At 39.1% G+C, this 18,332-nt stretch overlaps 1 protein-coding gene across 7 annotated transcripts in view; it reads left to right on the top strand.

Moving 5' to 3' along the window:
* Positions 1–16,094, top strand: part of ACOXL (acyl-CoA oxidase like) — a 555,195-nt gene extending 539,101 nt beyond the window's left edge. For all 7 annotated transcript variants that reach the window (XM_056567227.1, XM_056567224.1, XM_056567226.1 and 4 more), the window contains one exon: positions 14,236–16,094. In XM_056567227.1, coding sequence (XP_056423202.1) covers positions 14,236–14,421 — 186 coding nt within the window. In that variant the 3' untranslated portion in view covers positions 14,422–16,094. The remainder of the gene's footprint in view (positions 1–14,235) is intronic.
* The last annotated feature ends 2,238 nt before the right edge of the window (positions 16,095–18,332 follow it).

Here is an 18,332-nt window from a genome sequence, read left to right as displayed (position 1 = left end):
AAATCCCCTCCCCCAATAAAAAAGTAAAACGTCCGTTTTTTCCTATTTTACCCCCAAAAAGCGTAAAAAACATTTTTTATAGACATATTTGGTATCGCCGCGTGCGTAAATGTCCGAACTATTAAAATAAAATGTTAATGATCCCGTACGGTGAACGGCGTGAACGAAAAAAAATTTAAAAAGTCCAAAATTCCTACTTTTTTAATACATTTTATTAAAAAAAAAATTATAAAAAATTTATTAAAAGTTTTTTATATGCAAATGTGGTATCAAAAAAAAGTACAGATCATGGCGCAAAAAATGAGCCCCCATACCGCCGCTTATACGGAAAAATAAAAAAGTTATAGGTCATCAAAATAAAGGGATTATAAACGTACTAATTTGGTTAAAAAGTTTGTGATTTTTTTTAAGCGCAACAATAATATAAAAGTATATAATAATGGGTATCATTTTAATCGTATTGACCCTCAGAATAAAGAACACATGTCATTTTTACCAGAAATTGTACGGCGTGAAAACAAAACCTTCCAAAATTAGCAAAATTGCGTTTTTCGTTTTAATTTCCCCACAAAAATAGTGTTTTTTGGTTGCGCCATACATTTTATGATATAATGAGTGATGTCATTACAAAGGACAACTGGTCGCGCAAAAAACAAGCCCTCATACTAGTCTGTGGATGAAAATATAAAAGAGTTATGATTTTTAGAAGGCGAGGAGGAAAAAATGAAAACGTAAAAATGGGCCAAAATGGGCTGAGTCATTAAGGGGTGAAAAGACATTGTGCCCCTTGAAATTAATTATACACACAGTGCCCCCTGAAAATAACTATAATACATACCATTCCCCCTGTTATAAATTATTATACACACTGTGCCCCCTGAAGTTAGTTATGATTTACACAGTGCCCCTTGAAATGAATTATAATACACAGTGCCCCCTGAAATTAATTGTGATGCACACTATACCCCTAGAAATCAATTGTAATACATACTATGCCCCCTGAACTGAATTAGAATACACAAAGAGACCACTAAAGTAAATTAGAATACATACTGTTCCTCCTGAAATCATTTATAATAAAATGAATTATATTACACCCTTTGCCCCCTGATATTTATGTTAATAAACACTGTAATGATAATATTTATTCTTTATTTTTATAGCACCAACATATTCCGCACTGCTTTTTACATCACTGAAATCAGTGCCTGTTCCCTTTGGGGCTCACAATCTAAATTCCCCTATCAGTATGTTTTGGAGAGTGGGAGGAATCCGGAGTACCTGGAGGAAACCTACTCATGGAGACAACATATGAACCCTTTCGAGATGTTGTCCTTGGTGGGATTTGAACCTGGGACCCCAGCACTGCATCATTTATTATAATACACAGAGTGCCCCTAAAAAATGATGCACACTATACCCCTAGAATTTTTTTTTAACACATACTGAAATAAATTATAATAAACACAGTGCCACCTGAATTAATTAAAATACACCTTACCTCCTGAAACAAATCATAAAATACACCATGCACCTTAAAATGAATCATGATAAATAGTATGCTCCTTAAAATGTATTATAATACACACCATGCCACCTAAAATGAATTATGATAAATACAGTGCCCCAAAATAGAATTATAATTCACTGTGCCCACCAAACTAAATTATAATGCATACCGTCCCCCCTGAAATAATTTATAATAAAATAAACTATAATACACCTTGTGCTCTCTGAAATGGTTTATTGTGCCCCTGCCCCTGATTTTATACAATGTGCTCCTTGTCCCCCTAATTTCTATATTCTGTGTGCCCCAAAGACCTGAAATTTATATACTGTGCAACACCCCCACCCCATTTTTATGTGTCATGTCACACTTAGTCCTTGCTTTTAGCATCCTTACCTTATAAGCCACACCCCTTCTTGACATCATACCAACATCTATGCGCCCTGTCTAACATCACCCTACCACCCCTTGCTATCATAGCTCGTCAGGCCACACCACCTTCTGTCATTATACTGGCAAACCACACCCCCTCTTTAAAGGGTACCTCTCATCAAATAAACTTTTGATATATTTTAGATTAATGAATGTTGAATAACTTTCCAATAGCATGTTAATGAAAAATATGCTTCTTTCTATTGTATTTTTCCCGATCAGTCCTGTCAGCAAGCATTTCTGACTCATGCTGGAGTCCTAAACACTCAGAGCTGCCAGCCTGCTTTGTTCACAGCCAAACAGGCTGTGAACAAAGCAGGCTGGCAGCTCTGAGTGTTCTCCTTTGTGAACAAAGCAGACTGGCAGCTCCTAGTGTTTAGGACTCCAGCATGAGTCTGAAATGCTTGCTGCCAGGATTGGTAGGGAGACCCCTAGTGGTCATTTCTTCAAAGTGGAAAATTAAATAGAAAGAAGCATATTTTTTAATAACATGCAATTGTAAAGTTATTCTGCGTACATTAATCTATAATATATAAAAAATTTTTTTATGAGAGGTACCCTTTAACACTCTCTGCAGTGAGGACTGCTGGGAAATGTAGTTTTAATAAGGTGTGCAGGAGGAAGGAGCAGAGAAAAAATGGAGCAGTGGGTAGAGGAGGAAGGTGCATCGGGGAACAGTAAATAGTGCTAGAAACAAGTCAGGGGTGGCCATGTACGTACATTGTTTAGTACACACCATGTTTAGTACTTTTTGTTTTCTTTTTTGGTCCCCAGATAACCCTTTAAGTTTCAATTGTATGCATGTCCTAAGACACAGATGCAATTGAATTTGTTCTTGCTGTTAATATAACTTCCCTTTTGGGAGAATTGGAATAAAACAGTCAAATCCCACTCCTGGGTAGATATCAGTCAGTTCTACAGCGACGGTACTCTGCAAACTATATAGGGTTAAATCCAGTGTCTCAGACGTCCCTCATAGGCATTCTCTTTCTCTTTGTTCTCCATATGGCCCATACTGCAATGAGGACCTGATGCATACCTCCCAACTTTCTGGATAGCCAAAGAGGGACACCTTGTACATTGTATTAAAGTTTCATTTGTAAATGCCATTTTTATGTGCCTTAATACTTTTTATTTTAAATATTATCACAGAATGTATCGGAATAGAGCAATTTTAAGAACCAAATGACAGTAAATGATGGCATTATATACAAGTTGGGGGGCAAATTTACAGTTAGGAGCCAAACAGTTTTTAGAGCAATGTAGAAAGTTTATTACTGGTATTCTATTTCCCAGGTGAAAAAGAGGGACATTCAGGAACAAAGATGACAGAGGGACTTGGGTCAAAAGTAGTGACTGTACCTCCCAAAAGAAGGACACTTTGGAGGTATGCTGATGGCATGCAAAAGATCTTTGGCCCCATGCTTTTGAAGTCTTTATAGCCTCTATAGCAACACAAATAAACTCCAACCTTTACATAAAATCACTAAGATCCTGACCAATCAAACGTTTCCACATGTCTCTGTGACAGTTGTGAAAAGTTTAGCTTTTGATTTATCAAAACATGGGCAGAGGAAAAATGTTGCAGTTGCCCATAGCAACCAATCAGATTGCATCTTTCAGTTTTCAGAGGGCTTTTTGAACATGAAAGAAGCGATCTGATTGGTTGTTACGGGCAACTGGTCAGTTTTTCTGTGCACAGGTTTTAATAAATGAGGCCCATGGTGTCCACTTATTGAACCATTGTAATGTTCCATTTTAAAACAGTAGTGTATTTGACCAGTAATCTGAAGAATACATTTTTATTTGGTATTTGTTTTTTTGAACAATTCTTTGTAGAATTTTTCCCTTACATCATGAAAGAATTGCAGAATTGTTACAATTTATAACATCTCCTTTTTTTGTCTTTCTTATGCAATCATGTTTGAGGGTTTGGCCAGATGAAAGGACTTCTACTCTGGATGTTTATGAAAGAATTTTAAAGCTTTATACTTAACATCAATACGTTTTCAGCAAAGATCTAATATTTTAGCTGTTAAGAAACTGTTGTATCCTTTATTAGAACAAGCTGCAGAAGTTATGGATCATCCATTGTTATGGATCATCCTTAAAGGGAAACTCATGCCTGTGCTGGTACTAGGCAGAAGCCCAAGTATGTTCTGACTACTTTTTAATAATAGGTGATGGTTCTTGCCAGTTTGTTCATTTAGTCTTGTTAGGATCCATTTTGTCTCCAACATCCTGCTAGAGCTGCTCTGATCAACTCTGTTTTACTATTGTGACGAAAACAACTCAGCAAAGTCATAGGCTATAGAGACTGAAAGATGACATGAAAATGTGTTGTGCCTACAGTATAATACAATAATGCTGGATTTTTAGGTGACAAAATATATATAGTTCTAGTAAGCAGTGCTTCATTGGTGGCTGTGATCTACGGTGGATCTGCTGGATGCTACGTAGAATTTATCTGCGGTTATGTCTGGCAGGTTGATCCCTGCAGTGTAATCTGATTGAGCCAGTTCCTAGCAGCAGTTTTTATTTTGCTGGAGGAATTCATTCATGATTTTGCTATATCTGGCTTGATGTGTTGCCCCTGCCCCCTCAGTTATAAGGGTGCACATACATGCAGCTAATACTTGTGTCCCTGAATTGCAAGTAGGACCTGGACTTGATGCTTTCAGCAGTGGCTCGTCCAGGTGCAACTGTATACAAAAAATTGTATAAAAAAATGTTCGTACCAAAATTTAGCTGTTGCATATTATTAAAAAATTATATAAACAAAATTGCAAAAATGCGTACAAAGTAAATGTAAATATATAAAAACCTAAAGTAAGGAATATAAAAAAATAGAAAAAACGCTCAATGAAAACAGAGCATCAGGATTGTATTTTAATGTGCATTCTCAATCGTTTCATTTAATCCGTGGGGGGACAACGTAGCTAATTTATGGCTCCAAAAGGACTCTCTGTTAATTAACCGTTGGGCAATACAGGGGCCAGAGCATCGTTACGTCACGGCCCTTTGGATAGGGGATAAGATGTCTAGGGGCGGTGTACCCCTTTAAATGTAATGAACTCCCTTATGAACAGTAGAGAAATGCTGTGAAATACTGTGTAATAAAAACTGATTTTTTTATATTGAATCTATGTTTAGATTGGGATCGCACCGTCTGTATGGTGCAACCCACATATTGCAAATTGCAGCTACAAGCCAGTAAATAGATGGCAAACTGTGTGCCGCAATCGACCCGATCTTTTATTGGAAATTTTTTTTTGTTTGGAAAGACACAAAACTCTCAATCCTAATGTTCTGAATTATGTTGCAACAAAGGCAACGACTTTTATTGCAAGGAATGCATCCTCTTTCCACTATCTCATCCTTATTTTCTACAAAATTATTATTTTTAAGTCTGCTAGGGGCCAATACATTTTTCAAATTTTTTGCGCGTCTGAATGTGACATTAGGAGACCTAGGATCTAACTGTTTCAATATAGGATCAGCGAGTACAATAAACCAATTTTTCTCCAGAATTTTTTTGATTTCAGTTGCACTATTATTAACCCCTTATCATGCGCAGCAGGTCCTGGCTGTTGATCGCAGCCAGGGACCCGCTGGTAATGGCGGACACCCGCGATCCCGTTGATGTCCGCCATTAACCCCTCAGATGCCGTGATCAATACAGATCACAGCATCTGCAGCATCGCGGTCACTTAAATGGATGATCGGATCGCCCGCAGCGCTGCCGCGGTGATCCGATCATCCAGCACGGCAGCCGGAGGTCCCCTCACCTGCCTCCGCTGCCTTCCGGGAGTCTTCTGCTCTGATCTGCCTTCCCGCAGACCAGAACAGAAGATGACCGATAAGCCTGATCAGTGCTATGTCCTATACATAGCACTGAACAGGATTAGCAATCGAATGATTGCTATAAATAGTCCCCTATGGGGACTATTAAAGTGTAATAATAAAAGTAAAGAAAATAAAGTAAAAAAATGTGAAAAACCCCCTGCCCCAATAAAAACGTAGATTGTCCCCTTTTCCCTATTTCACCCCCCAAAAAGTGTTAAAATAATATTTTATATACATATTTGGTATCGCTGCGTGCGTAAATATCTGAACTATTAAAATAAAATGTTAATGATACTGTACGGTGAACGGCGTGAACGTAAAAAAATAAAGTCCAAAATAGCTGCTTTTTTATTACATTTTATTCCCCCAAAAATTAATTAAAAAATGTATTAAAAGTTTTATATAAGCAAATATGGTATCAATAAAAAGTACAGATCACGGCACAAAAAATGAGCCCTCATACCGCCGCTTATACGGAAAAATGAAAAAGTTAGGTCTTCAAAATAGGGGGATTTTAAACGCACTAATTTGGTTAAAAAGTTTGTGATTTTTTTAAAGTGCAACAGTAATAGAAAAGTATGTTATCATGGGTATCATTTTAATCATATTGACCCGAAGAATAAATAACACATGTCATTTTTACCTTCCAAAATTAGCAAAATTGTTGTTTTCTTTTTAATTTCCCAACACAAATAGTATTTTTTTGGTTGCGCCATACATTATATGGTTAAGTGAGTGATGGCATTACAATGGACAACTGGTCGCGCAAAAAACAAGCCCTCATACTAGTCTGTGGATGAAAATATAAGAGTTATGATTTTTTGAAGGCGAGGAGGAAAAAAACGAAAAAGTTAAAATAAAATTGTCTGCGTCCTTAAGGGGCTAAAATGTCCTCTTTTATGCCTATATTTTTTGTTTTATTTTTGGTTACTAGGAAATCAGATAGTTTTTTTGTTTTTACCTTATTATAGGTTGTACATAATAATTTTTTGGGATATACTTTATCCTTGAAGCATTTTTGGAGTAATGCTGACTGTATTTAAAAATTTGTATCCTCAGTACAATTTTTCCTCATACGGACATACTGCCTATAGGGCACATTTTTTAACCGGTTCGGATAATGTGCACTATCGAAGCTTAAGAAACTATTGACATCTACTTGAAATATGTGCGGGTGATGATCTGATTGTCTGTACTTTTACTAATTTCTAAATCCAAAAATTCTATTGTAATGAGGTTCCCTCTGGGATGTATTTAGATGTATTTATATCTAGATCATATATATTATTTAGGACAGTGTTTCCCAACCCAGTCCTCAAGGCACACCAACATTCCGGGTTTTTTCAGTTACTCCATTGGAATAAAACAGGGAAAAATTTAAATCCTGGACTGTTGGTGTGCCTTGAGGACTGGGTTGGGAAACACTGATTTAGGAATTCAGTGTTTCCTTTTGTTTATCTATACATTGATGTGTATATTTTTTACAATTATTGTTAAAGGGGTACTCCCGTTGAATACTTTTTTTTTTTTAAATCAACTGGTGCCAGAAAGTTAAACAGATTTGTAAATCATGCAAAAGGAGAGGCGCCAATGTCCGGCACTGCTAGGGCACTATATTCGGATGCAGGATATAATGGGCAACTTGTGTGAGAACTGAATACAGGTGCTGGGTTGTGCTCTGGTTTATAGTATGCAGCAAATAATCCAAACTTCTCAATCCAAGGATAACGAAGAAAAACTGGCACTCACCCTTCTTCTCTTTAATTTTCTTTCTTTATTGCAAAATACTCACAAGTAAAAACGTAGATGGGGGAGAGGGATCAACGAAAGGGGGTACACAAACAGGCGACAGACTCTGTTTCACTCGGCTGGCGAGCTTCTTCTGGCCAGAAGAAGCTCACCAGCCGAGTGGAACAGAGTCTGTCGCCTGTTAGTGTACCCCCCCCTCGTTGATCCCTCTCCCCCATCTACGTTTTTACTTGTGAGTATTTTGCAATAAAGAAAATTAAAGAGAAGAAGGGTGAGTGCCGGTTTTTCTTCATTATCCTTGGATTGAGAAGTTTAGATTTGTAAATCACTTCTATTAAAAAATCTTAATCCTTCCAGTACTTTTTAGGGGCTGTATACGAAAGAGAAATCCAAAAAGAAATGCTTTTCCTGTGACGTCCTGACCACAGTGCTCTTTAGGAACTGGAGAAAATCCCCATAGCATACATATTCTTCTCTGGACAGTTCCTAAAATGGACAGCAGAGGCCAGCAGAGAGCACTGTGGTCAGGACATCACAGGAAATGCATTTCTTTTTGGGTTTCTCTTTCATATACAGCCCCTAAAAGGTACTGGAAGGATTAAAAAATTTTAATAAAAGTGATTTACAAATCTGTTTAACTTTCTGGCACCAGTTGATTTAAAAAAAAAAGTTTTCCACGGGAGTACCCCTTTAAAGATGTAATACAGGTTAGGAAAGAGTGAATTTTCCCTTGCTTGTCATGCCTGATGAAGCCAAGCAAGCACGGTGAAACGCGTTGCATTGTCTTAAAAAAGTCCTCATTCTATTCACCTGACGTGTCCGCTCCTGGTCAGCACCGCTGAAACCCACCGTTCCCTGGAAGTCTTCACTTGGTATTATGAGGACCCAGGAAAGCGAAAAAGGTATAGCTTAGTTCTGCAGTCTAGTGACATACCAGTGTCGTCACACCAGCTAATTCTGGAAATTTGTGACATTTTTCTTAGCTTAGCTAATTTTTTCTTAGCTTAATACAAACTTGTGCTGATTTTGACTTTTGAATTTACTTTTCTCATTTGTCCAATCAAGTATCGGTGTGATTAGTGAAAGGTCAATGACTACTCATTACTGACACTTACATCGCTGTCTGTTTCTCAGGTCGCTAGATGTGTTTTTCATGACTGTTTCACTTTGACAGTTTTATGTTTCTGCTCCACTTTTATGAGATGAATGTATCCATTGACCCTCGCTTACCTGGTAAATGTGAAAAGAATGTCCCTTCGGTAAACACCATGCCAATGTGCATTGGATTTCTTTTTGTTTTCCTTAATGGAATAGGGTAGAACTATTCCGTACAAAGGTGTAAAGTAAAAAAACTCACACTGCACATTATACAATTTTTTATTTACAATAGGAGCCTATTATTGACCTATTCCACTGTATGCCTAGGCAGTGGAGTACAATGCATCCTTCCATCACAGGTGTACGTCGGAAGATACATGTACCTCCAACACAGGGCTTTGCTATGGTGGGAATAGAACCTCATTCCCTATAGGTTGGTTGTCATCAATAATGTTCAGTATCAGTATAAGGTTGGAGAGTTTCATATTGTATAACATGTTCCTTGCTGATCCTCAGTGACCTAATCTAAGTTAAGTCGCAGAGCTTGTTGGTCCTTGGTCACAGTGGGTGTTGTTGTAGACACATGGAAAATGACATTTATTGTAAAAGACAATTGTAGTTAATCATTACCTCTGAAAGAACACAGGAAAGCCCTGAGGCTTAATACAACATGGGCATATAAAAATAAACATGGACTTAGATGACATGTATTTAGACGCAAAATAGGGTCATGCTGGACTGTCAGCTGAAGTTATAGTATATATTTTATAGAGTATGGATATAAAGCCATTAAAGAATGATTATATTTTATTATTTATTTTATCAAAGGGGTATTCCAGTATCACACATTTTTAATATGCTGGTATAAAAATAAAAAGTTAAACTGACTGCAGCGGGGTTCAGTCTTAGTCAATGATTGGCTGAGTGGGCAGGTCCTTCTGAGATGGATTATCTCGGCAATGAACAGTGACCAGCGGGGACTAGAAGTCACTGGAATGGCAGCTGCAGTGAACGAGTGTAGGTACGTTTGAATCATTTTTTATTTTTACAGTGTCCTCAACCTAATTTTAAAAACATTGATGATGCTACACTATCCCTAATAAAGTACCATTTCAATAAAATATATCCTTCTTTGAGAGAATACCAGAATAGACCTGATTTTTCCAAGTCTTTATGACAGTGGAATGATGGATCCATAGAAATATACATACATCAAGACTGAAATACTGTAGATGCTGTGTTGTAAAAATGCAGCAAGTCCTTAAAGGGGTATTCCAGGAAAAAGCTTTTATATATATATATATATATATATATATATATCAACTGGCTCCAGAAAGTTAAACAGATTTGTAAATTACTTCTATTAAAAAATCTTAATCCTTTCAATAATTATCAGCCGCTGAAGTTGAGTTGTTGTTTTCTGTCTGGCAACAGTGCTCTCTGCTGACATCTCTGCTTGTCTCGGGAACTGCACAGAGTAGAAGAGGTTTGCTATGGGGATTTGCTTCTAAACTGGGCAGTTCCCGAGACACGTGTCATCAGAGAGCACTTAGACAGAAAAGAACAACTCAACTTAATCAGCTCATAAGTACTGAAAGATTTTTTAATAGAAGTTGATATATAAAAAAAAAAAAATTCCTGGATAACCCCTTTAAAAATGCATTCTTTCAATTCAATGTGTGAATGAAACTTTTTTTTTTCATTAGTAAAAAAAAAAAAAAAGTTGTAGAAAAGAAAGCGCAAAAAAATGCCTTATATGAACCCGGCTTAAGGATACATATTAGAGCTTGTTTGCAAACACTACAGTTAGGCTAGGTTCACCCTACGGAATATCAGTGCAGCAGAGTCCCACTGCTGGCAATGGAATTCCGCTGCAGAGTGAACAATACAGAATTTTAGCAGCAGATATTTGGATATTCCATCACTGAAGTTCCGAAGCTGCAAGAATGGTCTTGTCCATTCTTTAGGTGGAATCCACTCCACAGACATTGCCGTCTATGGGGACAACAACATCCTTGTGGTCCTAGCACCGACTGACCCCACTTGAAAGCTCTGGACGGAATTTTTTCATCCAGAGCTTTGAAGTGTGAACCTTGCCTTAATATCACAGGATCTTAGTGACTCTGATGGGTCCTTTATAAACAATTATCTAACCTTACCTCTCAACCTTATTATTAATCTGTCATTGCAGTACCAACATTTATTGTAATCTTTTGTAATTTGTTATATGTTCACGTGGTTGTGTGTTTTTTTTATGCTGAAACTGCCAATTTTCATGTCCATAACCACACGGTTACACTTTAAACCTTAAAGCGTTACTGTCATTAAAGGAGAAGTATCATAGGGAAAAAAGTATCCCCTATCCAAAGCATAGGGTATGAGTTTTAGATTGCGGGGGGCCAACCACTAGGATTATGATTATGCGTTATGACTCTTGCACGATGTGGGGGCCACCACGCCCCCTCCATACATCTCTATGGGAGTGCCGGACTTGTCAGTTAGACATGCAAAAAGTTGTTGAACTCACCTGGTGTTATTCCTAAGACCCGATACAATCATGAGTTATGAGCCGGGGAAACATGCAGTATTGCGCTCCACTCTCTGGCCATACATTTCTCTGCATATTCTTCTTTAGGAGACAGTCTACCAAGTAATGGGAGACAGTAATAAGAGACAGTCTACCAAGTGAATAAATGACATGCCACTTCTTAACGTGCATACAGCTCTGAAATTACCTGAGCGCTTCGGGGTCAGCTCCCCCACACTGAATTTGCCATTAAAGGATTTAAAGGGGTACTCCGGTGCTTAGACATCTTATCCCCAATCCAAAGGATAGGGGATAAGATGCCTGATCGCGGGAGTCCCACCGCTGGGGACCCCCGTGATCTTGCACGCGGCACCCCGTTTGTAATCAGTCCCCAGAGCGTGTTCACTCCGGGACTGATTACCGGCGACTACAGGGCGGGCGGCGTGTGACATCACGCCCCAGCCCCCGTGTGATGTCACGCTCCGCCCCTCAATGCAAGCCTACGGGAGGGGGCGTGATAGCTGTCACGCCCCCTCCCGTAGGCTTGCATTGAAGGGCGGAGCGTGACATCACACGGGGGCGTGATGTCACACGCTGCCCGCCCTGTAGTCGCCGGTAATCAGTCCCGGAGTGAACACGCTCCGGGGACTGATTACAAACGGGGTGCCGCGGGGGGACTCCCGCAATCAGGCATCTTATCCCCTATCCTTTGGATAGGGGATAAGATGTCTAAGCACCGGAGTACCCCTTTAAGTGTTCATCTTTCTTTTGCAGTTAACTATATTTAATAAATGGTTATATGAGATATGTATAGGGAATGTGTCTTCAGAAAATGATCTATTGTTTTAATCCAGTTTTTATGTTAACCATATTGTTAAAGATTTTTTTGTGATGTTTTTGTAATTTTCTATTTTACTATTTATGTTTTATAATAATCCGGAAAACTTGCAGTTTCCATTCTGGCCACTAGGTCTAAAACGAAGCTGAGACTTGCTGCACTGTACTGCTCATTTCCCAGTAATGCCTTTCTTCTCAGAACTGACAGAAGTACAGTGAGAGGTTACACCAGTGCAATAGATACTTACTACAAGGAAAAGCTCCTCCTCCCTGTAGAATGACCTCTGAAAAGGTCACAGAGAATTACCAGTAACATCTTCAATTGATGTGAATGGGACATGTCCTGTCCATTGCTTTTTATGCCCATGGGTCCTGCCGTAAAGCATATCATTAAAAAGATATCCGGTAAGATGGCAGCCCCCTTAATAATGCACAAAAAATGAAATAAGAAAAATTACAATCAGAAAATAAATACAGATTAGAAAAAAATAACCTGTTTCGGTATCTGGCTCTAATTAAGTAAAAGTATAGGTGATACATTCCCCTTTTATGTGAATAGAGCTGTAATACCCTACATATTCCATGCACAAGAGTGGTGCTATTTTAAAAAAAAAAAGCAGCCATATTTAAAATCTTACCATACAATATACTACAGTGGCGGTAAGTGAAGATGAAGAAGTACAATGTGTAAAAGATTAGCAAGGTGCTAAAGAGTATGGAAAATCTATTTACTCAGGGGGTCCGTACTCTGAAAAGGATATGTGAAAATCCCTTTGGCAGTAGACTATGACATACAAAATATTTTTTGTATTAGGTGGTCACCTTTAAGTTACCCGTTTTCCATGTTTTACATTTTTGAAGTTTTTGTGGTGTATAAGGTATACTTTAGTAGCAATGCACAATTCCTCTTAAGCTTCTCCTGCACCCAGTTGCTGGGGTGGGTTCCTTTGTGGTATAAATAATTTATACATGGGTAAGCAGTCGATGTTTGCAGCCCAAGTTACTGTATTTGTCACCAGGAAATACACCCACAGAGGTCATGCTGTAAAAATGTATATCTTTCTGACAGCTTAATATGAGAAAATAAAAAACACAACTCTTCATTTATATAAGAAATACATGAAATAAATCTCCACTTTATTGTATTCTTTAACACACAGGTATTGTGCAATTTTCTGTTTTACCCTAATTAGCCAATCTGCTTACAGGGGATTGAGTTACCGAAATATTAGAATAATATAATAGTAATATCTTTAATAATTAGGTAGCAATCTTACAGATAAATTAAGCAAGACGGTCCCTCACTGATAAGAATGAGATGGTCTATCAAAGGAGTTTTTCAGTATTTTACTGTGGGCTGGAACTGGGGTAAAAAAATTTAAAAAAAATCCAAGGGATCCAAAATAAAGTCAGCTGCCCTGAAAAAGAAGTTATGACTTCTTATGCCTCACTAGGCTTTGAGAAGTCTGTTGTAATGCAAAAAAAAAAAAAATAGCAATCCAGGCAGAATTCCCATAAGAGATCCTTTTATCAATCTTTACCACATTTCAGTTCCCATAGGAGCTAGAGAAGGGTTGTGTGAGCTGAAATGTTGCATGGGTTAATAAAGGAATGCTGCCTGAATCTATTTTTTCTTCTTCTTTACTTTTGAAGGGAACCTTTAAGCAGTCTTGACCTCTCAAAACTGCCAACCAGCTTTAGATAGGTAAGGGACACAATTAAAATACTGGCTTGCCTATTTTTGGTATTACTAAGTTCCTCCTTATTGCTGACCCATACTCTTTACATTGGTCAATGTTGAGCATTTGATCACAGCTATACAGTGCTCATGTGTGTTAGGCTGTATTCACTCTTCCTTTAGGCTACGTTTCCACTTGGTTTTTTTTCTGGCAGTTTTTGGAATATTGCCACTGCAGTTTTTGAGCCAAAGTCAGAAGTGGATCCATAAGGGAGGAGAAGTGTGAGTCCTTGAATACATTTCTGGCTTTGGCTCAAAAACTGCCAGAAAAAAACCCAAGTGGAAACTTAGCCTAAGGCTCTACATTGGAAATGCTTTGTTTATACTGAAGAGGATATAAATGAACCTGCCGAGTATTGAATGTACATCACAACCGGGTATGAAGGCCAGGCCTCCTGTAATGTTTACTTAGAATACAAGCAGTTTCAGTGGCCGTGTGAGTCATTGTGAGTCTCTACTTGTTGATCACGCCTCACATATACTTGTATTTTTCTTTTACAGTTACTGGAGCTGTGCAGGTTGGTGAAAGACGATGCCCTGAAGGTTGTTTCTGCTTTTAACTTACCACGTGCTACCATCCAAGCCCCTATTGCTGGCATTCCCAATCCAAGGGCACAGTGGGCTTATTACCCTGAGCCAAAAGAAGAAGATCCCAAAGTGCCAAGGAAAATCAGTGCCAAGCTATAATCCGATCCTGCCGAATGTTGACACAGCAGCCAAATTAAGTGAAGTGACTCACCGAAAATGTTTAAGCTTTCTTTCTTGTTCTCAATTGCAGGAAATTATCCAATTACCTTTATAATAAAGACACAATCCTCTTTTATACTGTAGTAGTGAAGAGAAACCGGCACTTTCAAGCACAAAAAATGTATGCAATATTTATGGCAATAGGCAGTGATGGCAAAAGGTAGCGTTTGTAATCCACGAGGCGGCGGTGCATGAACCCAGAAGAAACAAGTGAAATATGCACAAGGAAATAATAAGGATGCACTCACCGGTCGTATCTGGGAAAGCTTGGTGGAATTTATTTACCCAGCTGACACAGTTACATCTTCAATGGAGGAAGGGAGAGACACAGATACCAGCTCCAGAGGAGTTGGAAAGGAAGCGACGGTCCGTTTGGCAGTATGCACTGCTTGTTCACGCTACTGGTGTCTGTGTCTCTCCCTTCCTCCATTGAAGATGTAACTGTGTCTTCTTGTAAATAAATTCCATCTAGCTTTCCCACATAAGACCGGTGAGTGCATCCTTATTTCTTCCTTGTGCTTTATCCTCTTTTAATTGTTAATATTGAGGAAAAAACACAGATAAAGATGTAACGGGACAACTATGAACATAATCATTTTATAATTTATAAATAGATTCTTTTTCATAATAAATTGAATTCTGAAAAGTCAGTAATGTAGTGTATGCCTGTACCATATGTGTAACTAAAAGTAATGCAGAGCAAATTTCCAAATAATAACAAATGCAAGTCTATTACTTTCGGGGCACATGTTACTACAGGCAATGTAATTATAATGACATTATTACAACACTGAAGGGTAATTGAGAGGGATGCTGGTAAGTGTACTAAGTCTACTATCCCTGCTTACTGGTTGTTAAATAATCTGTATCCATTGTATGGGCTATGTCATATTGAGGTCCATCAGATGAAAGCTTGGATAAAGCTGAGGGTTTTGTCACATTGGAGTCTACAAGACTACAATACATGTAACACTAAGAAATGTTATCAAAAAGATTGAATTAAAGGAGTACTCCAATGGAAAACAATTGGTGCCAGTAAATTAAACAGATTTGTAAATTACTTCTATTAAAAAAAATCTTAATCCTACCAGTACTTATCAGCTGTTGTATGCTCCACAGGAAGTTCTTTTCTTTTTGTATTTCTTTTCTGTCTGACCACAGTGCTCTCTGCTGACACCTCTGTCCATGTCAGGATCTGTCCAGAGCAGAATAGGTTTACTATAGGGATTTGCTCCTACTCTAGACAGTTTCTAACATGGACAGAGGTGTCAGCAGAGAGCACTGTGGTCAGACAGAAAAGAAATTAAAAAAGAAAATAACTTCCTCTGTAGTATGCACCAGTTGATTAAAAAAAAAAATTCCACTGGAGTAACCCTTTAAGTTTTTCAGGGCAGACCCCTATTACCACCATGATGCCAACAGACATCCAACATTACATGTAATCTCAACTGCCTGAAAACAACCATGGAACAATTCCATTTCATCTAGGAAAGTGCATATTTTCCAATAAGTTCTCTTTCTCTATAAAATGTGATCAGGGATCAAACGTTATATATGATATCTAACTACTCCGTGACCTCTTGGACAATCAGATGTCATATTAAAGGTTATTTAAGTTTAACTCATCTGTGTGGACTTATTAAAATAAATTACGGTAAGTTAAGTAGCATATAGGAAAAAGAAAACCTGGGAAAACCACTTGTGGGATGGTCATGATTTTGATGGAACAACTCCATGAACTGGACCTCAAAAGGGGTGGGGTGTATGCAAAACCTGCCCAAAAGTGCCCATTTCCGGGTGCAAGTTGTAAAAGTTAAAAGTTGGGCAATATAAATGTTGGTAAGTATGAATTTACTGCATTCAATTTTACCCACTAGCTTCCATTTTCTAATCAGAATGAGGTGATAATAATGGGGACTTTAACTATTCTGATATAAACTGGGAGACTGAGACCTGTGAATCTCATAAAGGAAACAGGTTTCTGATTATAGCTAAAGACAATTATCTGTCCCAAATGGTGCAGGGCCCAACCAGAGGGGGCGCCCTACTAGACTTAATATTAACCAACAGACCTGACAGAGTAACTAATGTGCAAATAGAAGGACACCTAGGAAATAGTGATCACAATATAATACATTATAACTTGTTCTTCAATAAGGGAACCTCTCAAGGGGCCACAAAAACAGTGAACTTTAGGAAGGCAAAGTTTGATCAACTCAGAGAAGCCCTTAACAATATAAAATGGGATAGTGTCGTTAAAAACAAGAATACTGACACTTGGGACACTGGGAGACTTTTAAGAATATTTTACATTCTCACTGTAAGAGGTATATACCTTTATGGGAATAAAAGGGTCAGGAATAAAAGAAAACCAATATGGATGAATAAAAATGTTAAGGGGGCAATAAATGACAAAAATAAAGCATTTAAGCTACTAAAACAGGACAGCAGCGAAGAAGCATTAAAAAGCTATAGATAAAAATGTAAATTATGTATAAAAACTGAAAAAAGCCGTAAAAATAAACAACTCATTGCCAAAGAGGGTCAAACTAACCCCAAAATGTTCTTTAACTACAGTATTTATCGGGGTATACCACGCACCGGCCTATAACACGCACCCTCATTTTACCAAGGATATTTGGGTAAAAAAAAGTGTTTTACCCAAATATCCTTGGTAAAATGAGGGTGCGTGTGTGTGCATGTGTATACCCCGAACACTGTTTCTTACCCCGCAGAAGCCCCCAGGAAAGGCAGGGGGAGAGAGGCCGTCGCTGCCCGCTTCTCTGCCCCTGCCTTTCCTGGGGTCTAGGGCCCTGCTGCCGCCTCTTCTCTCCCCCTGGCTATCGGTGCTGCTGCCCTATTGCCGACGCCGATAGCCAGGGGGAGAGAAGCGGCGCCGGCAATGGGGCAGTGGCGCCGACAGACAGTGGGAGAGAAGGGGCAGCGGCACCCATTGCCTGCGCCGCTGCCCCATTGCCTCCCCCATCCCCGGTTGTATAATTACCTGTTGCCGGGGTCGGGTCCGCGCTGCTTCAGGCCTCCGGTGTGGCGTCCCCTGCGTCGTTGCTATGTGCTGCGAGACGCAATGACGAGTGACGTCACCCGTCATTGCGCCGCGCAGTGCAGTGCATAGCAACGACGCAGGGGACGCACACCGGAGGCCTGAAGCAGGTAATTATACAACCGGGGATGGGGGAGGCAACGGGGCAGCGGCGCCGGCAATGGGTGCCGCTGCCCCTTCTCTCCCCCTGTCTGTCAGCGCCGCTGCCCCATTGCCACCAATAGACAGGGGGAGAGAAGGGGCAGCTTTTATGAGGAGGTGAGCTCCAGACTGGACCAGGGAGAATCGCTAGATGTTGTATATCTGGATTTTTCCAAAGCATTTGATAAGGTGCCACTTAAAAATAATTGGTGCATAAAATGAGAATGATTGGGCTGGGAAGAATGTGGGTAAGTAACTGGCTCAGTGATAGGAAACAGAGGGTGTTTATTAATGGTACTTATTCTGATTGGGTGACTGTTACTAGTGGGGTACCACAGGGGTCAGTCTTGGGTCCTATTCTATTTAATATATTCATTAATGACCTAGTAGAGGGGTTGAATAGTAAAGTAGCAATCTTTGCAGATGATACTAAACTCAACAGTGGTCAACACAATAGAGGACAGTGCACTGTTACAAATGGATCTGGATGGGTTGGAGGTTTGGGCTGGGAAGTGGCAGATAATGTTCAACACTGATAAATGTAAGGTAATGCACATGAGGAGGAAAAATCCAGGCTGGGATTGCGTATTAAAGGGGAGCACACTTGGGACGACTGACGTGCAAAAGGACTTGGGAGTCTTAGTTAACA

Source organism: Hyla sarda, chromosome 3, assembly GCF_029499605.1.
Source record: "Hyla sarda isolate aHylSar1 chromosome 3, aHylSar1.hap1, whole genome shotgun sequence".
NCBI lineage: Eukaryota > Metazoa > Chordata > Amphibia > Anura > Hylidae > Hyla > Hyla sarda.
The sequence above is the reverse complement of the archived record's forward strand: the minus strand, read 5'-3'. Positions and strand labels throughout refer to the sequence as shown.